Below are 27423 nucleotides of genomic sequence, written 5' to 3' on the forward strand. Positions count from 1 at the left end.
TGATTCAGCATATTAAAACAGGCGAACACACTAGCTCTGTTTTAATTATTATTATTATTAAAGTTAAATAACTGTAAGGTGATCAGAGATTAAAACCTAACTTGTCTGGAGCGGTCACATAGTGTTTGTGACTGTTGCGTTGCTTCGTCTGAGAAACCATACATGCAAAACAAATTGAACCTGCTGACAAATGTGACTGAAATCTCAACAAAGACAATCAGTGTCATGGGGAAGTTAAATCAAATAGGAATAAATGCAGTGCACAATACATAATTAAGAACACTCTCAGAAGAAAAGACGCACACATTCTCCTTTTGATAACAGATTATACCTCAAATACACATCAGAAGGAGCAATGTTAGGATAAGGTACAGCTTTGGACACTTGTGTAGTTTGTTGACATGTTTCCTCCTCTTTCTCCTAGACGTGGTCATTACTAGTCATGGTCTGCAAAGAGGCAAGTCACATGCTTTGCAGCTGCTTGTCTGGCTGGAGAGCAGACACAGCAGGCCGAAAATAGCTGTGAATGCGACTCTCTGCGACTGCCTGTGCTAGAACCAGCTGTGGTTCTCTGGCCACAAACTACAGCTGATCCCACTTTGCTGATACTTGTTGATGCTCGGGCTTTCAACAAAACTGGTAGTTATTGGTCTTCATCAGAGGCTCCTGCTCTTCTTGGTGGTCACAAGACTGGTCGCAGGCGCCGTCGCAGCACTCGGGCTCTTCACTCACTTCACCTTCCGTGACCTGCTGCTGCAAATTCTGGTAGATAAGCTGTGGGGATGCAGCATTAGGAGGGTGAGACTCGATCCAAAAAAGCAAATGCTCAGCTTCATCTGAATATTATGGTGTGATAACGGGAACCAAATTCTGGCAACGCTAACTCACCTGTCCCTGCTCAGGTTGCTCCCCGAGTAGTCTTTCTATCATCTGACTGATCTTGCTAAACGTCGGACGCTCTGTGGGCTCCAGATTCCAGCACATCTTCATGATCGTGTAGCTGAAACAAAGTGAACCATTCTTACCAAACTGATTCTAAAAACATTGATGGCACACATTTTAAAGGGGGTTTATAACCCAAACTGTGCACGGTTCAAATCAAGAAATTGCTTAACGCCAAATTAAACGAAAAAGGAGAGGCTTAAGGAGGTGGTGATGCAGTTTGATAAGAGTCTCCTTCATAAGAACCCCTACCCCTCCAGTCTCATTTTGTTGCCATGAAATAGCAGTTACATGGCTTCCTAGTTTGAGATCATGTGGCTAACAGGCAGAACTGAGGCCTGACACACAGCAGAACAACAGATGATTAGGCCCTGACTCAGATTCAGTCCCCTCTGTTTCCACAATTATTGCGAGTGGCGTGACATCCAAATCAGCACGCACCGATGTCCGTGCTCTCAGAGGTACTGGGAAAAAATACTCTTTTTATTTTCTAATTTAGGAATAATGAGAGCACTTGATTGAGGTTACCTCATGTATCAGTTATTTCAAATGCTAGAGCAGAAGACTGGCAAAGATATAAGGGCTCTTTGTTCTGTCGGGATCAACATATGAGACGCACGCTACTTGAACTGTTCAATGTTGAAGTCAACTTTGGATCACCTATTTATTATAAATCAGTCATAGTTAAAGCTTATATGAACCTCAATGTTACAAGTTGCCCCCCGTGTACGTCAGAGTCTGATGAACAATGTGATAACGTGTTAGTGGATAAAAAGGCTACTATTATTGAATCTCAACTGATAATCAGGTGACATTTTACAGACAAAGTCAAATGTTAAAAAGGGCATCTGTTTGAAAAAAAGAATCAGTGATTCATCTTTTTATGAACCAGGCTTTATGTTGCTGAGGGATCGAGCTTACATCTCAGCCGGGGCGAAGTTCGGTTGGCACATCTGGTAGCCGTGCTTCACCATCTTGTAGAACCTGGAGTCCACAGCCACGCTGGGGTACGGGCTCTTGCCTGATAGAGAATCATATACAGTAAGTTTAGCAAGCAAATCATGAATACATTTGTGTAAATGTAGGATGTAGGACACATGCACAGATTCTGACCTAAAGAGAAGATCTCCCACAGGAGGATGCCATAGGACCAGACGTCACTCTGGACGGTGTAGACACAGTCAAAGATGCTCTCTGGAGCCATCCACTTCACTGGCAGACGGGCCTTCATGAACAACGTAGGAGCACAACAAGTGTTTATTTGACTATAACGTGGTTAATGTGAAGCAAGTTTTAGCTCTATTGTACTCAGGGGCTTACATTGCCCTTCACCACGTAGTTGGAGTCATTCATGATGTCACGTGCCAGGCCAAAGTCACATATCTTGGCCACTCTGTGATCGGTCAAGAGGACATTCCTAGCAGCCACGTCTCTGTGAATACACTGCAAACATATGCACACACACACACACACACGCACACACACACACACACACACACACACACACACACGCACACACACGCACACACACACACACACACACACACACACACAGTTTGTCTCGGGCTGTAGTCTCACAAATAAAAAGACAAAAAGATCAGTGTATCTCAATGCAGCATGAAAAATTGCAATTTATACATTGTCACTATGACGATGAGTACATACGGAGAATGTAATGGGAAATACCCCGTACAGGCCCCTCACGAAGGAACTCACAAGTCATGCATCAAATTCTATAATAGAAAGATACTGTTTCATTCAAATTGTTTTTTTCCTGAAGATTTTGCTTGATGTGTAAGTGATATCATCTTTCGGGGGACAACACAGAAGCTGCTGCTGTAAATGTTCACGGTAATGTTTTCTGGTGTCGATGTGTGTTCATTTAGATGTTTTTTACTGGTAAAATCACTTACGTTTTTGGCAGCCAAAAAGTCAAGGCCATGAGCCACTTGAAAGGAAAACCTCAGCAAGTCGTCAATGTCCAGCGGACAGTCACCTGTCTCCTCACACACACAGTCTTGGCAATAATCAGACAGAAATAATGTTAGTAACACACAGGGTCAGGAAGTAAAGGGGTGGATGCTTTTCATTTGCATGATGCTGCGTAATGGATGCATTTGTATATATTTAAACTGGGGGGGAACGCTTTTTACCTGGAGATGATTCCATAGTGGGCACCTTGCAGGGTCTCATCTCTAAGTAACTGCTTGAAAATGTACTGGAGATCCCACTGTCACTGTTGGATGGAGAAAACCAGAGAAGAAAGACAGAGTGGCGTCAGAAATGTGAATGTTTTTCACAAATCCTCCGTCATCAGACTGCACATGTCTGGTGTTGTACCTTCTAATAAACTGTCTCTCCCTGTAGACGTTCTTGTAGTCATTAGAGCCCTCCGTAACGTCGGGGACGCTCATAACAAACTTCTCAAACGTCTCGGCCTTCTGGCGAAGGAAGTTCAAGAGGTCGCCGAGGCTGCAGTACTCTGTGATCACAAGCACTGGTCCTGATGGAGAGACACACCATGGTATGACCCTCTCAACAAGGGAGAACGTGGTTGCATGCAAATGACTTGAATACAGTAGATTTCCTCCAACATGATACAGAACAAACACAAGCTGCTGACAGACCTCCATAGGTGCAGGCTCCCAGTAGATTGACGATGTTCTTGTGGTGTCCCAGGTGACTCAGGATCTTCAGCTCAGACATCAGGGCTTCCCTTTCATCTGAATGGGCACTGGCTGCAGAAATACAATACAGTGTTGTCATTGTGATCATATCTGATCATGCACAACAAAGGATTTCACAGATTTTCTGTTTATACTTAAAGGTCTTTAGATCAGCTCACCTTTTAACATTTTCACAGCTACACGCAACGCATTGTCTTCTATTCCCAGACCATAGGCTGTGGCCTCAACGACCTTTCCAAAAGCTCCTGCACCCAGGATCTTCCCTGGTCGGACAGAACATACAACGAGAAAGCTTTATGAGTATAACCCGCCCAGATCATTGATTGACAATCAAATTTCAGATATGTTATTTTTTTCTAATCGTATGATGTTTATATTCCCTATTCTAGATACTTTATACTATAGTTTCAAAAGTGGTTCAAAATAAGTACATTTGAGTAAATTTATGATTACATGGTGCAGACCTAGCTTCAGCTTGTCTCTTGGGAACTCCCACTTCTCATTATAAGGCAGCTGAGTGGGGTCAATAAAGGTGTAGTTGTTTCCATCTCTTTCCTCAATGATCTGCCAGCGGATCTCATACCTGGGTTTCTGAAGATGAAAATAGGAGCAAATGGAAGTAAACCACACCAACAAAAACACAGCAACCGAGTAGCTCTGTCCTCTGAAATAGTGGAATGTCGTTTACAACTTGGACTGCAGTATGTTTTAATGGATGTAAGTACACCTTACCTGCTTGTATTTGTATAACAGAAAAACCAGTAGCACAAGGAGGATGGTCAGAATGCCTGCTGCTCCCGTCAAGGTGGAAGTGAAGAGTTTGTCTGCCCAATCAGAGAAAGATCATGAACTCAATATTTAACTTACATGGACTGACTGTGGGTCATACAGGCTCATAAGCTTATATTATATTATGTACCTCTGTGGATGTTGTGTACTGTTAGCATGTGTATCGTTTTATGAAATGTTGAGCGACACAAATTGAAACAATAGAACAATGCCGTTTCATAACAACTAATAAGGAATCTGGAGACCATGTGGACACAGTTTCACAAACAAAGACATTAGATTTAGTTTGAGCACCATCTGCCTCCACAAAAGCAAATTGAGAAGTTTACTTCCTGAAGAGGAACAAATGATAATCAAATGATCCGATGCTCACCAGAAACCTCCATGGCAAAAGTGTCGCTGCTGACGCCGACAAGGTTGAAGGCCACACACTCGACCGTCATCCTCCGGCTGGATGGCCCCACGGTGAGGACGCTCTCCACCTCCACGGCCCCGTACTCCTCCCTCTGGACCTCCACGGTGGGAGCCTGGAGAGGGATCGCCAGCTGCAGCCCTGTGGTGTTTTCATTGCACCTGCCTCATTTCAAAAACATATACAGTCAGGCAAAGGACCAACTGTTGAGGTTGAAAGTTTGAATAAAAGCACAATACGTCAAACTTAATGACATTTAATCTGAGTATTGCTCCCTGTCCAGTGCTACTTACGTAGGCCGTATCCCAAAACACTGGTACCAGATGATTCTGGGGGCAGGATAGCCGAATGAGGTACAAGTGAGGGTGGTTATGTTCTCCCATCTCACCACAGCAACAGGTCTCTCTGCCAGTGAGAAGAAAATACATGTAAAGAGAGACCAACAGCAATCCGCAGATTTAAAAGAAACATGTATTTTGCTCTGATCAGAGAACTTAACACCATGAATGTGTTTACCTATTTTTTGTAATGTTGTTAGTTTGTAACGTCACTTACGATACATTTGGACTTGGAATGTGATGGATGCATTGGCCAAGTTGCTCTTGGCATAGAAGGTGTATATCCCCTGCTCCTGTGCATTCATTCTCTTAAGCTTTAGCGTAGCATGGTATCTAAAAAAAAAGAAGGATATTTTAACTTAGAAAAAGAGGAATCTGAAGTGACTAATTCTGCGGTGGGAATTCAGACAGTTCCAATGTATCACCGCTGAGTAGGTCAACACCACTCATCCCTCTAGCATGACCTGAGGAAATATAATGACCTTGGTGTAAATTCACCCAAAATGCACAACAACATTTTTCGAAACCAGAGTAGCTTCCCCTTGCTATGGTAGGCTACTCTTTATTGTTTGTTTTTTTACATTTAAACTGTGCTGACATATTGGAGCTTTTAGAGACCACCTTTTGACGGAGGGGGTATGCTCTCCATTGTCACCGGCCTTGGTGTTGTACCTGTTGTTGTATCTGATGAGCTTGTGCTCCTGTGTGGACGTGCTGGGAGATGTTGGGGTGTGCCATCTGTGCGCTGTAATGTGTGGGTAGGCTTCAATGAGCACGGTCAGCTCCAGGTCTTCTCCCTCGTTCACTTCCACCGAAAGACCCTGATGGGCTAGTTTAGGGGACAGCTGGGGCAACAGCCTGATGTAGGCCTTGTCTGTTTAGAATAACCCAAACAGTTTTTTTTTAGTGGTTGATAAATGCTCCAGGCTTTTTAATGTGCGATTGTTTCTGTAGCTTACCCACAACCAGCAGGTATGTCGTTGAACTGTTCACTCCTGCTTCATTAGTGCCAAAGCAGGAAATGTTTCCTGTGTCTGTAAGGTCCACAGCAGGGATGGTCAGTATGCTCTGTATGTCCAGGCGATTTTCTCCACTAGAGCGAACCCTCTCCTCTATTGTTGGTTTCTGAAGACCAAAAGAGCAAATATAAGTCAGAGTTAAAATCATGATTACCCAAACAATCAAGAAGGCCCTCTGAATGCATAATACGGACCGACTTGGTGGTGTATTTCCAGGTGACGTTGTAGTTAAAGTTGGGGTTGTGTGTTGTGCAACGAATCTTGAGTTCCTCCCCAACAATGCGCACATATTCATCGGTCTCCAAGAGTACGTATGGAGGGAAACGAAGCTCTAGAGCAAGAGGAAACCATAAATGAGTATCAAGCTTGATGCATGTATCACTTAAAATTACTGTGTGACCGCTTTGGGTGATGATTTCCAACAACCAAGTGGTCTCACTCTGAATGACGTAGATGGAAAAGGCTTTGGAGATCATTTCTACTCCGCTGACCCTGGCTGTGCAGACATAGTCGGCATTGAATCCTGGGTGAAGCCTCTGGATGAGAATACCATGGTGCCGGTAAACTGTAAAGTTCATGCCTGGTGGCACGGAGGTGCCGTTGTCCATGCGGAGGCCCAGGTCTGTGGCTGCCGGATTGGTCAGCAGGCAGGGCAGCAGGTAGTCCTCACCCTCCTTCTTCACCACCCGTAGGGACGTGCTGCTGGTCCAGAACGCACGGTTTGGTTCTGGTCAAGAAAGGCATGGTGACGATTCATTAGAGCAATGGTATAGTGTGAGATTCACACTGAGGGAATCGAATAAACAATCACAGAAACGCATAACCAGTGAGGACAATGTTCCACCCAAGCACTCACAAGTCAACATCAGGAAGATTGTCCCATTGTTCTGTTATCATGAATTCGTCCTCACCTTTTACGTACACATGCACTGAGGAGGTGAGTTTCTGTGACACCGCCGTGTAAACACACTTGTATGTTCCAGTAAATTCTGCAGAGGGACGTTCCACCTTTAGGGTGCGGACTTTCCCGTTGCCCCTGGACACGAAGCGTCTGTGTTTGGCGAGCCTCGTTTGCCAGTTTACAGGCCCGTCGCCCTCACACCTCAGATTCAGAGGGGTCCCGGGTCCGACCACCAACTCAGAACTCTGCACCACCTTAGAGTTGAACTTGATCACCGGACGCCTCCATTCCGCTGAGAAGGAACATTAATTAAATAAATTAATGAATTCATTGACCTTTCATGCAATGGAAACACAGTGAGAACAAATTAATTAAAACACACTCAGTTTTTGGAACCACCAGACTGTATTTCTGATATATTGGGTGTTTTAAATAAGTAGGACCATTTTCTCTGATGGTCTAATAATGATGCAGATGGGTTTACTTTGTAGTTACTTGAAAATCCGGTATTGGGTCTGATACAGACACTAGGGTGCCTTGTGCGTTGGTGTCAGGCGGCGAGTGGTGTCACAAATCCTCGGTATTTGACACACTGGGAATGCGAACGAACTGAAAAACTGTATTAGTGATACTATTTCTGCCAAAAAAAAGGGTCAGTCCGCTCGCCCCAGTGCTCGCATTAAAGGTCTCTCCATCGCAAGGTCCCAGGCTGAATTTCAGTCCCAGTGTGTCCCTACCGTGTACTGATGTCTGTATATAAATTTTGAGTGGAGTCATATTTTTGAGGGAGCTCAAAAAGACCCAAAAACCCTCAGGGAGTTTTGATGTTTTAGAGATAAAAAACAATGCTCTCTTTGATGACTTTGTTGAGTTGGATCATTCATAAACTGCTGAGTGGGTTGGACTACTTTTGTTCAAACACTGGAGAGACGGACATGTCTTTCTTCTCATTTAAAGTTCAGTCGACACCCTCGGTAAAGGTTATACAAGGTTTAGAGGTTTGATAACTGAGATTCTATGTTTAGCATTTGTCCTATTCACCACCACACACAAGAAAATATGGAGAACTAGGAATTAAACAAATCAGCATTTTAGTTAATTTATTAAACCAAACAAAAGAGGCTTTTATGTGCACAAATGCAAATACATGAAATTGCAATTTAATGCTTGGCGGGTGATATTCACAAATGTCGTGTTCCGAAAACAAAAATGGGAAAAAAGAGAAAGAAAGCGTGTGTTAGATCTCAGATGAAGAAGCATGCAGTGTTTCTTAGCTCCTCTGCACTGAACACGAGTTTATGCCATGAAATGTACCATAACATCCTTTGAGCGTAATAGACGACAAGTCATGTTATTGTGTTACAGAGTATGTGTTTTTCTAAGTAGTTGGGCAGTTGTGGTGCAGAGATATTTGTCCTTTAAAGAATATATTTAAAATATATCCAAACCTTTTGGACCTTTTTTTACATATCAAACACTTCACATCAAATTTCAAATCAACATGAAAATGATAAAGAAAATCCCTTCTGGATGCTTTGAGTATGCCTGTTTCAATCACATTGCTTTATTTGAGATTGTTTAAATCTATAGTATCTGTCTAAAAACAACCAAAATGAGAGGAAAAGACACTGAATCCACTGCAGCTGTAGATGTGGCAGTCAGTGTTTGTGTGGCCTTACCTGAAGCAGCAGAGGCCACGATCCCCAGCAGCAGAGCGACGTAGGACTGCATCCTGGATCAACTCCAAACCTGCAGTTTGAATGTTTAAGTTTGTGTGCTACCAAAACTCTTCCTTTAATCTGTGGCATTAGGGAGAGAAATGAGAAAAAGTCCTCTGAAGTTGTGCCATCACTCATCCCTATGATCTCTCTTCTGCCCGTAAACACAATTCTCTGCTGAAATTCTTCTGCAATGTTTATCTTCGTAAGTGTACATTAAAATCAGGAAACAGACTAACGTACGGAATACTTTGAGGAAGCGTTCGCCGATGAGTCACTTCATCTCAAAATACAGCAGACAAATGCATCAGTCATTTATTTCAAAAGTACTTACCTGCAGATGTCTTCAGTTTAACAAAGGGGTAGGGCTATGATCGCTCCCCAGCAGGGTTGATGTTTGCAGCATCCAGAGCTGACACAAGAGTCCCCTCTTCTCTTTCTGTTTGCCTCTACCCTTCCACTCCCTTCTGCTTGTTTACAGTCTCTTCACACTGTGTGTGTGTGTGTGTGTGTGTGTGTGTGTGTGTGTGTGGGGTGGGTGGGATCAGCACATCACGCTCAACAAATTAATGAGCCAGTTTCAATTTGCACAGAAAGGCACAATTCTCCCGAGACATCCGATGAGGTGAGACTAATCACCTCCACCACTGCTGGACCATGGCTGCCAGACTTTTTAAGCATGGTTTTGTGGGAGAGGAAAGGAACATCAAAGGGCTCTTAGAAATCTGGAGTCAGAGAAAGGCACTGAGAGATATAAAAAAACTATAATAATATCAGTCAATATAAGCTGTTGTGACACGAGATGAGGACAGAGTACAGCAGCTAAAAAAAGAGCCGTTCTCATGATTGACAAAAGACTCACACTTCCAGTGCTACTATGATAATACACATTTATTCTCACATTTACAACATACAAAATGGCACATATAAAAATACATTTGTAAACGTTAAGAAGAGCTTTGGTACCATAGCTTGTGATACAGTGATCTTGTGCATTTTAAGATGCAACAGAAAATAACAACGACTTGGTTTTAAATGTTCACTATTGTCAATACTACAGTACGGACAGTTGAAACATTGTGTGAGTGAATGCTAAACAATGCAGTAGAAGACTAAAAGCATCAGTTTTACATGTATACATACATATGGCTATCTAGGTTTCTTAAGTACAGTGGCTTTTCGTATCTGCTAATCCATCCATAAAAGAATCTTTATAATCGTTGAGCAACAATAGCTGGAAGGCAAAAATCTGTCAGTCTGTACAAAGGCACTCATGTGTGCCATCTTGTGCTAAGGCAGTGATACGCTGTATTTAGTGTTTTCGTCTTGAGATCACCTGTCACCACACAAATGGATTTAGTCAAAAGTTGATTTCAAGTTCAACTTTTAAATCTAGATTTTAGTATACTTATTTATATCTTCATTATGAATATCCACATGTTTCTAAATAAAGTGCAAATCCGGCACAGAGCTGTGAATTAAACCTATACAAAACGAAAGTATTCAAAATTCACAAATTACATAGATTTCATATAATTCTCGCAAAAAAAGAAAGAGAACTGAATATGTCTGGCACTATGGCATATGTACATACAAAGAAAGTATTTGTCATAGTACAACAGTGCATGTCTGTATTTCACATCCTAGAAATAAAATGTTGCAAAATATTACAATACAGTGCGTACAGCTGTAGGTCGTACTTAAGAAAACAAATGCAACATAAAGTTTAAATCTAATTTCATACTTCCCATGGCTGATTGTGGTCTATTGTATAATGTTAATGATTCTCACCAATATGGGAATTATATAATGATCTTGATTGGGTTAGAAAAGCACATATCTCATAAGGCCTCATAGGTCTCTGGCTACAATAGGAAATACAGTAAACACATTACTGGAAACTGATTACCTACAGAGTTTGAGGAGTGTACCGCATTTATATTATGTGTCTTATAAATGACTGAATGATAGCCATTTTGTTTCAGAGGTACTACGTTTGATACAAAACTCAATAGAAGGGCAACCCGTTTCGAGTGCTTCGTGGAAATACATAGATTTTCTTTTCAGCCTCAATTTTGCTACATTCTAGTTTAGTTTTTCAGGCAGGTTCAAAAGTACTAGGAAAGGGGATGTTTTCTCAGAGTTGTGTGGCTATAAGAAGCTGTCTTCTACCTCAGGTGTCTCAGAAAGACCCAACAGAGCGTCTCTCTCACTGGTCTCCTCCATCTTGTCCTCCTCTGGGAGAGTGTCCGCCGTGACTCGCGACGTGGAGTCGGTCTCCTCCTCCAGAGCCACAGACCTGAGGGTGGGAAGACAAAACACAACTTCACATTGAAGTTCATTCATAGAAACACCGTCTGTATTTATTCATGTCTATAATAAATCCTGATATCGTCCTTCATTCTTTCATTTTCCTTCCAGCAACCACAAGTCATAACTAAAAAATAAAAATATTCACCCATTTTGAGAACATTTAAATGCTTTGTGCAACATTTTCTTTCCAATGCAGCTATTTGTATAGAGAAATTATGAGTACTTCAAATGTTTTGAACTAGCACAAAACGACTGGTTACAACTGATTTGCTGACAAATTGATCTCAAGTACAAGTGAGAGCACTTCTTAATTCTTTACGAGGTTACGCAGTAATGGTTTAACATCCTAAATACATTTAAAAAGAAAGTTAATCATTTGGCCTCTTAGAAGTGATGTCACTGAAACTTTCTATTGCCTCTCAACATTTCGCTGGTGAGCCGGCTGCTCGTAGCTAACGGTGCGAGTGGCACTAACGCTTTGTTTACTCGTGTTTGGCATCGTGAGCGCGAGCCTCTGCAGATGGCGCTCAAGCTCCGAGCGTGCAGCTCAATGCGCTGTTTGTTGCATTGTACACAAAAACGGCAAAGGCCATAAAAACAAAACGGACTGTGAAGGATCAACAAGCAAACGAGTTTTACCGGAAAAAAAGCCATAAACCAAACTCCACGAAGCCCAGGAGGACTTTTAGGGGATTTAGGGCTGCATCTAATTGATTTTTAAATGAATTTGAAAATGAATAGGCAATAACTTTCTTGAAATAAATAATTGTGGCTTAACATTCTTTGGAAAATTAGATGAATGACTGTTGAAAATAAAATTCTTTTTATTGATTGGTCCCTGCAGTGAGTATTTCTTATTTGGATTTTAAATAGTACCTGTTCATCAGTCTGCATGTGGCTCATCACCAACACTGCCTTGAAACACCTCAAACCCAAACCACAATATTTAAGGTACAATCACTTTCAAAATCCAAAAGACCGGGTTGGAATACTCACAAGCCCTTTGAACACACATATTAAACTAAACTATTAAAGCCAAGTTAGTTCAGTGTTATGGTGGAAGAAACTGTGTTTATTTGGCCTTTATTAAACTGTATGTTTATGTCTGCCGCCATAATACAGCTATTGTCTCAGCTCAACATCTGGATGGGTGGGTGTGTGGTGGAAAGAAACACTGCTCTTGTTAAGCATCCTCATCTTTCTTGCATCTGCAGCATATATTTTAGCGTCTCCGTACCTTGCAGGGCTTTCTGACGGCACATCAGGGAAAACGTCCTCTGGCTTAGGGTCGGGGATGGGAATGATGTATTCGTTGTATGAAGTTATGGCTTCCTGTGTGTCTGCGTCTTGTCGGTATTCTCCAGGGCTCAGGCTCTGGTTGTAGGTGTCCGGGGGGAGGTAATGAGGGGAAGGGGCGCCAAAGGCTGGGTTGGCGATCGGAAAGGGGGAGGAGAGTCTGGGTTTGGTGCGAGTGACTGCCGGGTGGTCACTCTTCAGGAAGTTGTCATTGACTTGACTGTATTTCTGTTGCCAGGGGACAATAGTTTTATTATTTCAGCAACGACAAATCTATTAGTCAACAGATTGTGAGATTGAGGTTGCAGATTGCAGATATGAGATGTTGAGCACAAATGATTTTACAACACAGCTGACAACACTATTCACTTTCTATCTACTTTAAGAATCAGTGAGGAATCAAACTGGTGGACAGTCTGTCTACTTTGTGAACTGAATTTTTCTTTCTTTCTTCCAACCAGCTACTGGGAGGCAGATAGGCTGACTGAGTAGATCTATTAATTGGTATAATAACATTTGAAGATAGCAGTATGTGGTGTAGAGTTAAAAGTCCACGCTCACAGTTCAGAAGCATATGTACCTTTTTATAGCTGTCTGCCAGCATGTTCCCAACGCTGTGGACCAGAAAGGAGAACTCCGGCCTTTTCTCATACTTCTCGTCCCAGCACTTCTTCATGATGTCATAACTGCAACAGAGATAACATGCAGTTAATTTCTTATTCTACATTTTAATGTCTGAGTTACTGGAGAGGTGACAAATGTGGCGGGGTTACAATGAGACTCACACTTCATCAGAGGCGTGTGCAGGTTTGGCCATTCGGTAGCCTCGTTTCAAAGCACTGTAGAATAACTCATTCATGGGCAAATCAGGGTAGGGGGTTCCTCCTGCGGAAAGCATCACAGAAGTACGAATGTGAGTAAATCTAGTGACAGCTGTATATGGATAGAAACTTTGTAAAACACACACGAAAAATATCAAAGAATTAGAATTAGGAACAAATGGATTGCAATACAATAAGAGACAGACCAAACTGGAACGGAAAAGTCAGGGATGAGATCTATAAAAAGGCTTGTCTATAAAGAGTTTTTTTTTTTTTAAAGCCTCATAAAACCGTCCAAACATCAGCAAAAACAGCAACTGTGCGATCACATTTGTTTTGCAGTTAAAGCGGGGGAAAAGATAAACAGATGAGATATGAGGATCGGAGTGGTCGAGAATCTGGAACAAGGAGATAATAAATCTAACTCTGGGCAAGGTCATGCACTGCCTTGTATGTAATTAACAAGATAACATATCATTTATTCATAAATGTTACAGGAAGTCTATGAAGGGATGAACGAAAACAAAGGGCTATTTCGAGTTAATAACCTGGCAGCTGCATTTTGAACCAGCTGTCAGCATTTAGAGCAGCTTGACTGAAGCAGGTGTAGAGGGATGTATAGACGGGAGAAAATAAAGGTTTGGATTACTAGCTCGAGATCCGTCGAGGACAAGATGCATCTGATTTTTGCGATATTTCTTTGCTGGAGAAAACAGGACGCGTTCAGTTACGTGATGATCAATAAAGTCATGCACTTTCTGGAAATGAAAAATCCCGAATCTGAAGTCATGCACATTTATTTTCGGAGAAGAAGTGGGACAATTCTAGTTGTCGTTCTGACGCAGGTTTGTAAGGAAAAAGGATCGAAAAGGTTTTAAGAAAGTCCGATTCAGACGAGGAAGCACAACGTTTTTTACAGAGGCTGGATTTGCACTTAAACACTTTTATAAACTGTCTCCATTGTTTTCGTGGTAGTTTCCAAAATCATGGGAATCGGGATTTATTTTTATTTTTCTATTTTTTTTAAGAGGAAATGGTGATTTCAAAGCTTGACTGTGTTTAATAAGACATCATAAGGGTCATCAACCTAAATGGTTTGTACTTTCAATCAGACATGGCATTTGAAATTCGCTTTGCATAGATTCAATGTAATTTTAGACACATGTTTTCAAAATGTACAGTTTACCACAAGTCTGGGAATGTTTGTTTGGCTTCAATAATTAGCGAGGAGTCAAGCAGGTGAAAATTGTGAAATGTGACCTACATAAGCAATTAAAAAAGATGAATCCCTCTTGTGTGGATACCAGTTCTGATTTGTATTTGGGTTAATGGCTTTTTTGTGTGTTGAATATATATGTGTGTTTATTGTGTTTGGACTGACCCAGAGTGAAAATCTCCCAAAGAAGAATGCCGTATGACCACACGTCGCTCAGGGTGGTGTACAAATTATGGAAAATACTTTCTGGTGCCATCCACTTCAAGGGCAAGAAGGTCTGAATGAAAAATAGACATTAGACAGTCATACAGGTTAAAAAAGGTGTATTATGCACTTATCTGCTACCATTGCAGACCCATTGATGATCATATTTGCAGCATTTTATTTAGCACATTTTGGTTAAATTATATCAATTACATTACATTCATTTGGCAGTTGCTTTGGTTGGACGTTTTACAAGTGCATTTAAACTTGATAGGAACAAAAGCTAGGTGGCATAATGTGTATTTTGTTTATTAAACTGATGATGTTATCACTTACGCTGCCTTTAGAGATGTAGTTGGAATCATGCATGATGTCTCTGGCCAGGCCAAAGTCACAGATCTTCACCAGTTTGCCCTCGCAGATCAGCACATTCCTAGCAGCGAGGTCCCGATGGACACACTGGTGGAATACAATTAAATTGAATTAAAGTGGTAATTAGAGAGTTGTAGAGGGGCTGGTTGGTGGCTTGTTGTTATCTTCAGACAGAGCTTCTGCGATCGTCGGCCTCATTTCGGCCGATAATGACAGGGAGTACAGGGAACTGAACCAGGACTTCTTAGGATGGTGCCAGCGGAACTGCCTCCAGATCAACTCCAGCAAGACCAAGGAGCTGGTGGTGGACTTCCGCCGTGGTAAACGCTCTCCTCCAACATCAGTGAGCATCCAGGGACTGGACATTGAGATTGTGAAGTCTTATAAGTACCTGGGTGTTCACTTGAACAATAAACTGGACTGGTCTGACCACGCTCATGCACTCTACAAGAAGGGGCAGAGCAGACTCTTTCTGCTGAGGAGACTGAGGTCCTTTGGGGTGCAGGGAGCACTCCTGAAGACCTTCTTCGACTCGGTGGTGGCATCAGCCATCTTTCATGGAGTGGTGTTCTGGTGCAGCGGCATCACAGCAGCTGACAGGAGGAGACTGGACAAACTGGTGGGGAAGGCCAGCAGCGTGCTGGGGTGTCCTCTGGATACTGTGGAGGTGGTGGGGGACAGGAGGATGATGGCCAAGCTATCGTCCCTGATGGACCACCCCTCCCACCCCATGCAGGGCACTCTAGCAGCGCTGCACAGCTCCTTCAGCCACCGGCTGATTCATCCCCGGTGTCTGAGGGAGAGGTACCGCAGGTCCTTTCTCCCCGCTGCTGTCAGGCTGCACAACAAGTTGAGCTGAGCTCCCAGTAGGCCACAAACACTTCGAACACTTTGGACTTCGCACTGAACAGCACTTTAGCCCACCCACTGGTGCAATACTAATACTAAGTACTTTTAATATTTTATACACTTTATTCTATTTCTACTCCGTCTGTATATATAATATTCTTCTTGTTTTTACTCTTTTATCTTATTTCTGTTTACTGTTTATTATACTACTTGTTTTTTACTTATTACTGTGAGCAATGCTGCCGTAATCCTGTAATTTCCCCACTGAGGGACTAATAAAGGATTATCTTATTTTATCTTATCTTATCTTAGCTTCGCTAGCTGTTCCCCCCTGTTTCCAGTCTTTATGCTAAGCTAAGCTAACCGGCTGCTTGCTATAGCTTCATATTTAAAGTACAGGCATGGTATCAGTATGGCAGAGTGCTATCGATTTCCTCTTGTAAATCTCAGGCGTTAAAAATGTAGTCCCCTTAAATGGAAACAAAGTCACATAATCCAGAGGCCCCTTGAGTAAAATATCTACATATTAAGCATAAATATTTCTCATGTCCTACATTCTTGGAGGCGAGAAACTCCATCCCCTTTGCCACTTGATAGCTGAAGCCCAACAGATCGTCATGGGTGAGAATGGAAGAGTCGCTGATGGCCAGGTCCAGTCTGCTGCCACCTGAACACGATGACAAGGTGAGATGACAAACAGTCAGAAGAAGAGAAGGTGACGAGCATCTAATGAATGAAGGCATTGTCTTGTTATTGGGGAAACTCTGGCTGTCCTGTGACTGCCTGGCCTGAAATGAAGCTCATGCCCTTCACATGCTCTAACTCTGCTTTTTGATCCAAGACCGGAGAAAAGTCAAGCTGCATTCAATGATTTATGAGGCGAAAACAATGTATGTGTTCATGAAATGCACTATTTCAAGCTCACTGATTAAGAATTCAAACACACATGGTGATGATGGTTACTGGTTGGCCTCATACTGCATATCCTTCTTCCTTGTTTCCTGGGTTCAATGTTCTTGATTTTTAATACTTGTTTTCATTTACAACTGAATTTAAAATAATTTGCAATGAATTATTATCAATACTCGTCACTGACATCAACATAGACACACAAATCAAACCTTGTTCCTGATAGATGTTCTGCTGGTAGGTTGACTCGTATGGAGAGGGTTGGATGTCCGCGTACTGGATGGTGTCCATCTGCTCCTGCATGGGCACGTAGATGGTGGGCTCATCTTTACTCATGTCCATATATCCTCCATCACTCTCACTTCCAAAGGACACGTAGCTGGATGTACAAAGTGGGAAAAAATGCAATGTGATAAACTTTAGCATGTATTTCATTTCATTTATGTGAGGAAGACGCACATGTCTATGTGACAGCAGACACACATGCACACGCACACACACACACACATGCATGCACACACACACACACACACACACACACACACACACACACACAATACAAGATGTTATCTGTTCTTCTCACCCTTTCCTCTGGCTGAGCGGAGTGCTCCCTCCAGAGATGAGGCAGCCGTCGTCTTGGTTCTTCTCTGCTTGGTCCTGCAGGAGGGTGTGCTTATTCCTGTGCAGGTAGTCCACCAGGTCGCCATAGCGACAGTACTCCGTAACCAGATACAGAGGGCCTGATTGGTGGAAGAAGATAAATAAAAATGTGGGATTTAACTAACTTTAATTTCCCTATAGGCAGGGCATTTTAACTTTTCATCCAACAAAAATATACATTAAAAGCAAATGTTATGCTGGAGGAAGCTTGAATATTAACAACTTTTTTTATTAAATAAGTATGAATGCATGAATTGGTCAAAATGTGTCAATATTTATGTGTACACACTTAAATAGTATTCAGTTAAATTTCTGGCATGTTCATTTATGCCTTATGTACTTTTTTGTGTCTGTTAAAAAATCTCAATCATTTCATTTAATAAAAGATACAATTACTATTTGTGAATTATTGAACAATGTATAGTTAAATAAACCTTCTGTGTGTTGGTATTAATTCTTTAACTGACGCTTACATAACTGCGGTGAATAAACTGGATAAAGAGTTGAAATCATGCAGAGGTGTGCATTATAGGGGCAGCATTGATCTTTTGTTGAACTACTATGAGTTTCCAGTTCAAGCAGAACGTAGACAGCAGCATTTCTACAACATGTTTACGTCTGTTTACATGTTTCTCTATATCTTCAACAACCTTTGAAGCCACTTAAATGTTTGAACCCTTAGCGTGAAATTGTAACTGTCTCGCTTTTTCTTCGATGCGCTCACAGTGCAAATAGGATACGAACAGACTATACAATGACCTAATTATCATGGGTGTTTGCACAGCAGAGAGCTGCTGCTCACCATTTTTGGTGCAAGCTCCCAGCAAGTTGACGATGTTGAGGTGAGGACCCAGGTGACTCATGATCTTCAACTCTGACATCAGAGCCTGAGTCTCACTCCTCCTGGCTGTGGCTGGATGAAGAGAGAGATGTATCAAAGTAGGGCAGTATGAGTACGAGAACAGGAGAACTTAACAGAGTGAGGCCAGGACACTGGCGCCAAACTCCTCAATGACCGTTTGACTGAAACTTCAACCAGGCTGGCAAACTGAAGCTCAGCAGGCTTCTGCTCTCTCAGTGCTCACAGGAATATGGCATTGGTTTCACAATAACTGACAGCTACTGTATGCAGAGGGGCTCTACTGAGGTCTCCACATTGTTCACAGAGGTACGCACATGGCTTCAGACTGTGTTTTTACATTGTGTGTCTTACATTTCAGCATTTTCACAGCCACTTTTGTGCTGGACTGGGAATGAGCGAGACCATATGCATTGGCCTCGACCACCCTGCCAAAGGCTCCTGATCCAAGAGTGCGACCTGAAACACAAAGAAAGGCTCAGTAGGATAGAAGGGGGATGGGGCACATGGTAGACCTGAAACAGAAGTGACATCTTCTCTGTTCATTTAAATATTAGTGTAAATACAATTATCTGGTAGCAGATAATAACAGATGATGAGCAGAAGTCTAACCATTAAAGTGACCTGTTTGTACGCAGCAGCTGACTACCAACGACACATTGTCAAAAACAAAGAGCTTTAAAAATGAAGCGGGATTAGAGCCAAGACAAGTTTAACAAACCTCACTTAGTATTCTAGCTACGCCCAGACAACCCAAACCACCCACAGCACTATAGTCACCCGTTGATAGCTACACACTTGTTTCTTTGCTCTTTTAGTCTGAGATTAACTTGTGAAATTGACAATTTTTTTGTTAAAACTAACAATTAACAACTACAAGATGACTACTACTACTGCTAAAAAAGGAGCTTATGTGACATAAAGTGTCTCAATGGACTTCACATCATGAGGACTCACCAAGCATCAGGTTGTCTCTTGGCATTTCCCAGGCCAGGTCATAGGGCAGGTGGATGGGGTCCACATAGATGTACTCATGACCGTCCTGGCTCACTGACTCTATCACCTTCCATCTGATCTCATAGCGAGGTTTCTGAGAACACACGTAACAACAAACACAAGAGCAAAACTGAAACAACAAAATAAAAGGCTTCCCCTTTTATCACAAATGAGTTGTGAAGAACTCAATAAATATAGATGGTTGAGTTCGTAACTTTGTGTCTCACCTTTCTCCACACAGCAACGAGGATGATGATAGATATGATAATGATAACCACTAAGGCTAAGACAGCAGCCAATACTGCCACCTGGGAGTAGAGTGCTGCAACAGGAAAAAAGACACAAAGCATTAAAGGAAGAGAAGGTTGTATCCAAGAAACATTTAACCAAGTTGTCTCAAATATATAAACATAAAACGTTCCTTTATAAACATGTTGGCAATAATTCTGTAAATAAATATAAAGTTATACTTAAGACCGAAGTACAAATACACATTATTTTGTTTTAATCATGTAACTCTAAAATGTAACTTTTTCTTGTTTACCTTTTTTTTTAGATAAACCAACTGTGATATAATTGTATGTTTTATTATTATTATGTTTTAATTGTCTTATAGTTAACTTGTATAGGGCACATTTACACCGTGAAACTGATAAACATACATACTATACAATGTTCACTTCCTTTGGTACTGAAATATAAAACACATTGACATTGTTGAGGTGACACCTACTGCTGGACACCAGTTTGACGTCTCTTCTGTCGATGAGTCCTGCTTGGTTGCTGGTTTCACAGCGCACTGTGACCTGCTGGGGCTTGTGGAAGGTCACCTGGCTCCGCACCTGGCTGGTTTTGCGAGTCTCGCTGTAGCTGACATTGGTCCGGATGCTCAGCACCTCCAGCTCTGGTATCAGCGGCTGCCACACCGCTGTTTGGTTGCTACACCTGCAGCATGGCACGAGATCAGCGGACGGAGTCAAAAGAAGTCAAAGCAGAAGCACAGAATTTGAAAACTAAATACATTTCTGTGACTAATCCGCCCTCCGGTGTTTGTTATGTGACAGTTCAGTTATGAATGGGTGACTTACCGGTGCATGCTGTCACAGCTGTACCACTGGATGGTCGGGGTTGGGACCCCCTCAGCGACACAGGTCACCAAGTGTCTTTTCCCAGGGAGGTGGTGGTCAGTCAGGTCTTTAATCTGAGAGGGAACTACACACAGGGGGTGCAATGGACATTAATCATTTCTGACGTGGATAAAAACAATTTCTGTCCTTGATTTTTCGTGTGCACTTTCAAATCGTCGGTGTAAGAGCTTAAACATTTACAACAACACCCTGCACACTGTGAGAAATCTTAAAACAGCCTCTCACCTTGGACCTCCAGGTCAAAGGTCACTTCCTTTGTGTCATCTCCGTTTGTGACAAGGACTGAGTAGCGGCCTTTCTGCTCCTTCCTCACTCTCACCAAGGTGAGCAGAGTGACATACCTGAGGTAGAAAGTGAAAAAATAAAAGATATTTGAGTGTGTCCTGCTCTTTTCCCACAACATATATGAGCTGCCAAATTTTTGTTGAAAAGGGATGACAAATTTGACCCATGAATATATCAAAGATGATTGCCAAGAGGCCAAATATTTGATTACATTTACTTGTACGTGTTACAAGAAAGCTGCTCATCACCCTGTTTATCTTGAGCAAATGGACTCATGTGCTCTCTGTTAATAAAGTACCATTCAGATATGGGGTCATGGTTTCCACTTCTTCTGAGAGGGCATACTAATTTCTAGATATATTTAAAAGGAACTCGGTGGGACAAATTGTAAATTTGTGTTTGAATCTAAATATGTCAATAAGAAATAGAGTAACATGTTTGTTAACAGAAGGCTTATCCATCTGGGAGTCGAGCACGTGGATGATGTTTTACTTTTGATCTATGTTGCACAGAAATGTGAAAACATGCTCCTGCAATTACAACATTATTTGGCAATTTACTGAAGGACATTTGTGAGTTGTGACAGGTATCTTGTGTTTATGGTTTCCATGTGATGAATGATTGGAGTCCTGCCCTCTAGAGAGTATTGTGTTTCTCACTGCGGAGGCCTTATCTGGTGATGACTGACAAAAGCGGGATGCCTCCGGAGGCTGCCACCCGAACGGAGGTTCAGAGCTAATTATCTCAATGTTGAAACTTGTATGAGATCCTCAATTGCTCCAAGGTGTGTAGGTGATTTTACTGGGTTTGGATGAATGTGTCACCTGATCTCATGCTCTCGTCTAGTTGTGATGGTTTTATCTCCCTTGATTGAGGCGCCGTCTTTGCTCCAGCGGACCTGAGGGGGAGGGTAGGCCTCAACCTCCACTCTCAACTCCACGTTCTCTTGCAGCTTGGCTGAAATATTTTTTTGCGGAGCAGTCTTCACATCCACGAAGCCTCGCTCTGAAGAAAGGAAATACTATCATCAGTAACTAAATGTAAATGTCATGCACTTGGTCTTCTGCTCAGGAAGTTTGCTCTATCATTCTGTGTAGGTTTAGCACTACGAGCAATCTCTTTCATGTACTAGTATCCATGTGCTCCATTGTTGATGTGAAATCATTTATTATAGCCTAGTTATATAATTATATTCAAGTTACTTCACTGGACGGCAGACTAGCGACAGTACTGTCCCGCTGCTGACCTTCTGTGGCCAGACAATATCTGTCTTTTCCACTGAGATGTCCAGCGAGCACTACTGAACTGCCTTAGTCTCGATGGAGCATGGCGGTTCAAGTAATTCAAGGATTTCATAAACATAGCACACCTCGCTGCAGATAGAATAATAATAAGCATTCACAGACCCAAACATGTTCAGTAACTGTCAAGAGAGAACAAGGAGGAGAAGTTCAGCACGGTGAATCCTACATTACTTGCTGTTTATTCCCAAGAGTCTAAATATAGAGTTGCTGTACCCCCCGGATTTGCAGCTCTGTATTTCAAGGCGTCCCTCAGGGCATCCGCACCATGTGAGAGCGGTTTATTTCACACTTTGAACAGAAATAAATAGCAGTCATCTTCATTTCCTTTAAAAGAAGCACCTCTTTCACCTTGACTTGGAAATGTCTACATAATGAGCAGTCTTCTCTCTGTCAGCAAAACACAATAATAATCTGTCCAGCATCAGTTTGTTTTAGTTTTGTGTGCATGTTTGAGTATAATCTAACCGAGCACAGTGATGTTGACGCTGGCAGAGGCCCTCTGGTCTTGGATACTCTCGTGGACATGGCAGATGTAGTGTCCGCTGTGGGCCACCGTGGCACTAGGGAAGATCAGGCAGGAGCGCATGGTCATGACGGGCAGGAAGTCTGTTAGTGGCTCGACATCAACAACCTTGAAGAGAGAGGAATGGCATCTGCATAACAAGGCTTCCTGAAATGATTTTGCTGTCTCCTTAAATAACCTCATTTTCACTATAAGATCTGGGAAAAAAAACTGAAAAGCTGAAACTTCCATCTTTATCATGGTCCAACAATTAACCCAAAAGAATTTTTTTTAACAGATTATTACAATACCAACGCCACATGTTATCAGTAGAATTTCTCTGGGGGATGGAAGTTAAGGTGTGTCTCGACATCTTGATGCAATTTGTGCTAGGTCATGAGGCCTGAGAGTGATCAGGAAGGGAAAGCTGAACAAAAGCTCTCGTTCAGCTCCACTCCTACTCACCTCTCTGTTGGGGATATCCCAGGAAAAAAACACCAGCTCCACTCCGTGCACTGTGCAGTTTACTGTCAGCGGTTCGCCCTGTTTCAGGATGGTCTTTGACGCATTGATGTAGGCGTCAATGGCCTCGGGGACTGAGACGGGAAGAGAGAGTGTGGGGGAGAGGAGGAGGAGGAAGAGGAGGCTGTGATGATGGTTTATTGTGGAGAAAAATGTCCTTTACTATTAATCAATAATAGAATTGTTGAAAACTAAACCCAGAACGTAATATTTGTGTCTCTTTATCTCATCAGTAATAGTCAGAACGGAACATAACTAAACTGTAGCTGGCTCTTGTGGAGAGCAAAACACTTCACAAAAGTAAAAGAAAAAGAAGAAAAAAAGCTTGTCCTGCGATTTAAATGTATTTTATATGCAAATAATTGCACTCTGAGACACACCCACCAGTAGCAAGTCTTCCACCAGAGAGTTGTAATGTTTCCAGAGCGTATGTGATAATATGGGAATTAATTATATTTTTGGACTGACACTACTTTGGCTACAAAAATGTTGCTGTTGAATTTTTCTAGTTGTTTTGCTGGTGCTTTAAAAAGATCATAAACCTAAATAGTTTGGGTGTAGGCTGAGAATAAATTGAAGGGTTCAACTATGTGTGTGTTTGTGAGCACATTCAGGAGGGTGATATCGATAATGAGCATGTTTTTATTTGGGGAAAAGTTGTTTCTCTAACAGAACTCTTTCACCTGAACACCTACCCACAATGCTGAAGACGTAGAAGGCCTGAGACTCTTTCACCTCGTTGTTCAGCTCTCCCCGACACACATAGGTCCTGTCCTCCAGCGGTGCCTTGTACCCCTCACTAGGAACATAAAGCCCCCTGATGGGCAGATCAGTCTCCTTCTCATGCAGGGTGACAGTGATGTTCGGATTGGTCACCACGCAGGGGATGGTGCTCTCCTCACTGGTCTTTGTTACCATGCCGTGTGAGCTCTCTATGAACCACACATCAGGGTCTACGTGCAGAAACATTTTTGATTATCTAAATTGTGGATCAAACATTTAATGTGTGTACAGTTCTATAACAGTATTTTACTTTATACTTTACAGTATCCTGTTTTTACAGTTAGATTACATGACATCCACGTCTTCTACAAACAGAGGATGATATAAATGGGCTCAATTGATCTGTGAGCTAAATATTTTTTCAAATTATTTTTTCCAAGCTCTTTCCTTGTTGAGTAATAATGTCACACTTCTGTCACAAGTATACATTATTCTGTCACTTTACCAGTGTGAGTCGGCCTAAATGTGTCCTTTATATCTGGCAGCTTTTACAATAAACTGGTTAAATAGGGCCTCACCTGGGACAAAAACAGCCACCTCCTTAGTTTCTCCAGTGTGTCGGTCGGTGCACTGATACACCCCCGTGTGTTTCCAGCTCACGTTCCACAAGGTCAAAACACTGGATGTGATGCTGCTTTGCACAATTTGGTAGCTTTGACCATCGTTTTGAACTTGTTCCGCTTGGAAGTACGGCACATCGTCCCGCTTGAACTCCCACTTTGTGTCTTCTGAGCCGGAGCAGGTGAGGGTGAGAGAGGAGCCCTCAGACAGGACGAGCTCCTTGTCATCGGGTGTGATCTCCAGACAACGCAGCTCGGTGCAGAAATAGAGGAGAGCTGTGGTTGGCACAACAAGAAAGATGATCAGGTTGGAGGTCAAAGAGGCAGCAGCATGAGGTCAAAGGTTAAATAAACAATACATGCCAGATCCTGTTCTATCTCTGAATGATGAAGGATATGAGTTGTGTGGAGTGGCTATGTGGTAGGATAATGATGCCTTATCAGTGACAGATGTATTTTAAATGACAGAGGTCAGTTTGAATGCATCAGTTGTCCTTTACATCAAAGTATTGTGTTTCTTTGTTATCTCACAGGCTGGATGGCTAATAAATAATCTAAAAGATACATTATTTGTGTAAGATAATTCAAGCAATGACTGTATTACTGTATGTATATATATATATATATATATATATATATATATATATATATATATATATAAACAACTTTTGAAATAGTCTACCCCCTCAGTATTCACAACTTTGCCATGACTGCAAATCAGATTCTTTTCATGTCATGACACTTTCAATCGTATAAAGTTTCATTTGGATATGTTGTAAAAAGAAAAAGTGTAAAAAACTCCCCCTAAGCTTGGCATCATGCTCTTCGCTTCCCTGAAAAAATAACCTGTGTTTGTTTATTGAAATTGAGTTCTCACCTGTAACTGTGACAGTCAGATGGAGCGTGGATGCCGTCACCCTCCTCATGGTGGAAGCCTTCAATGCACTGTATTCTGCTGAAAAAACAGAAGTTAACGCCGGTTAAACTTCATGTACCCTTTTTAGAAACGTCATGCCTTGCACATTGCCTCAATAAACATAGATCATCCTGTCCACAGAAAAGAAAACAGCAGAAAAAGCTGGTTTGTGTTCACTCCAAGAGACACATAACACCACCACAGTTAGCATAAGGCTTTCTATCATGATGGATTGATTCCTGCCCTCATAAGCTAAGCGGGCCAGCTGGGAGCTGACATTGCACATCAGGACAATCTGCTTCCAATCAAAGAAAATGCTCTGCTCATAGTGAAGGAAATTAATATTATTTAGTGGGCTGTCAATCTGCTTTGTTTAATGGTTTCTGGCCGGCACACGGAAGTGCTGATACAGCTTACTGGAGGTATTTGATGCCTCGCTGCACCAGGACAGAGCGACAATGTCCGGCTCTTTTTGTTCCTGGTCCACCAGCATTCAGCCCACTAACAAGCGGGTCACTGTGTGCAGCTTTGCAACACGCTCACTGGCAACAATGCTGCGTCCAAGCGATTCTAGAGCCGTGCTGAGCTATTAATTGGTTTTGGTGTAAACAAAAGTGAAAACGAGGACATTCACATAGGCTGCTGACACAGGAGCGTACGCAGGATTTTGAAAGGATGCTTTGGTTTTGAAATACCAATATCAAGTTGTACACCAACATGATATTCCCATTATTTAAGAGCTATTGGGGTCAAAGGTGACCAATACTTACTGTACCCTCCTCCCATACTGAACATCAACCACAGTTAGTCAATGCAAGAAGGCAGAAGGAAAGATTGAGGAGGGGAGAAATGGTTTGTTATTATGTTTGGGATGGGGGATAAGCCTTGCAGCACACAGACGTCTGGAAACAGTTAAGGATGGATCACAGGCCTGTACGCAAGAGGGTGGGAAAGAGAGAGAGGGCGGAAGAGCGAGGCTTGGGAAGAGCGAGGGTGGAGGACGAAGTGAGAGAGGGAAGTAATGGAAAAATTGTGAAATGTATCCCCCTTTAATGTTTTTCCTTGATAATGCAATAACATTTTACAATCTCTATTTTAAGAAATTGGACTATGCATTATGTAATAATTGTTTTATAGATTACATTTCTCCAATTTATCGACAACACTTAGGAATTCTGTCATTTTTCGCTTATCAATTGAAGGTGTCTGGCAACACCACCTGAAGAGCGTATCTATCAAAGTGTATTAGGGTTACAGATGTTTAAATGGCTATATTTTGAGACAAGAAGTTCTATGACTAACCCAAAGCCAGTTACTCAAACCAGAGATACACATTGCCTCTCTAAATTAACTGCCTTTGACACTTCCGCTCCCAAAACGAAAAGCTCTTGAGTTGATCCAAAAACATGACTGGTCTATTTCCTCCCTGGCCTCCTGGTTCTAATAAAAAGTTGTGAAAGAGAAAGAGAGAGACAGAGAGAGGGAGAGAGACTTTTTTTCTTTCTGCCGTAGTTCACAGACATGCGCACATCCTTACTGGCACACTCACTGTACACACGGGTGGACGCTGTATTACACTTCAACCCCATCATCTTCTTCACCCATTACATCCACACACACAGATCTCTCCCCCTCTTCCTCTTTTTGTCACTGGTGTCTGTGTACAGTTCACATTCCCACAGTACTTCTCTGGAACTTTCCCAGGATCGCTGATACACTTGGGACCCTGCTGGTGATGACGGCAGGGGGTGGGGGGTGAGGGGTGGGGTCACCTTATCCCTACGGGCCCTACCAACCAGCATGGAGGGAACGTTCTCTGAGGAAGCCACACATCAGTGCTTATGAGAACCAGTAACCTCAGTGTCAGGGATGTGACTTTGAGCGACATCAGTCAAATGCATTGACGCCGAAGACAGGGGTCACTTGGCAGTATGAGGACTAACAAATTTTATCGTAACTGGCTGCTAGTGCTATTTATGCTGAAACCAGCCAAAGAGCTACATTAGAGAGGTACAGCAGGATATACATTTACATCAGCAGAAAGCTGAACAAGAATCTCAGTGTGCTCAAATCTAATTTGGAAGGTCTTGGTCTTTGAAAAG

At 42.2% G+C, this 27423-nt stretch overlaps 2 protein-coding genes across 2 annotated transcripts; both read right to left on the minus strand.

Annotated features, from left to right (window-relative positions):
- Positions 1–627: 627 nt before the first annotated feature.
- Positions 628–8819, minus strand: csf1ra (colony stimulating factor 1 receptor, a). The gene is made up of 21 exons (XM_034543338.1): positions 8768–8819; positions 7099–7380; positions 6627–6914; positions 6382–6518; positions 6128–6293; positions 5841–6042; positions 5386–5501; positions 5124–5235; positions 4792–4991; positions 4362–4453; positions 4094–4220; positions 3788–3892; positions 3570–3680; positions 3283–3445; positions 3096–3178; positions 2856–2959; positions 2263–2385; positions 2056–2167; positions 1864–1963; positions 889–1000; positions 628–774 (listed from the first exon to the last, which is right to left on the minus strand). The coding sequence occupies exons 1-21, from the start codon at positions 8817–8819 to the stop codon at positions 628–630; spliced, it is 2934 nt and encodes a 977-aa protein (XP_034399229.1).
- An 889-nt stretch (positions 8820–9708) lies between these two features.
- pdgfrb (platelet-derived growth factor receptor, beta polypeptide) lies at positions 9709–25814 on the minus strand. Its single transcript, XM_034544190.1, has 23 exons — positions 25739–25814; positions 25283–25360; positions 24364–24681; positions 23758–24015; positions 23006–23136; positions 22504–22669; positions 21559–21739; positions 20675–20790; positions 20390–20513; positions 20035–20246; positions 19529–19623; positions 19263–19395; positions 18660–18764; positions 18249–18359; positions 17370–17526; positions 16999–17165; positions 16432–16544; positions 14993–15115; positions 14618–14729; positions 13201–13300; positions 12996–13101; positions 12357–12643; positions 9709–11105 (listed from the first exon to the last, which is right to left on the minus strand). Exons 1-23 carry the CDS (start codon positions 25812–25814, stop codon positions 10958–10960), a joined length of 3417 nt encoding a protein of 1138 aa, XP_034400081.1. The 3' UTR covers positions 9709–10957.
- Positions 25815–27423: the final 1609 nt, after the last annotated feature.

Source organism: Cyclopterus lumpus, chromosome 10 (assembly GCF_009769545.1).
Source record: "Cyclopterus lumpus isolate fCycLum1 chromosome 10, fCycLum1.pri, whole genome shotgun sequence".
Classification (NCBI taxonomy): Eukaryota; Metazoa; Chordata; class Actinopteri; order Perciformes; family Cyclopteridae; genus Cyclopterus; species Cyclopterus lumpus.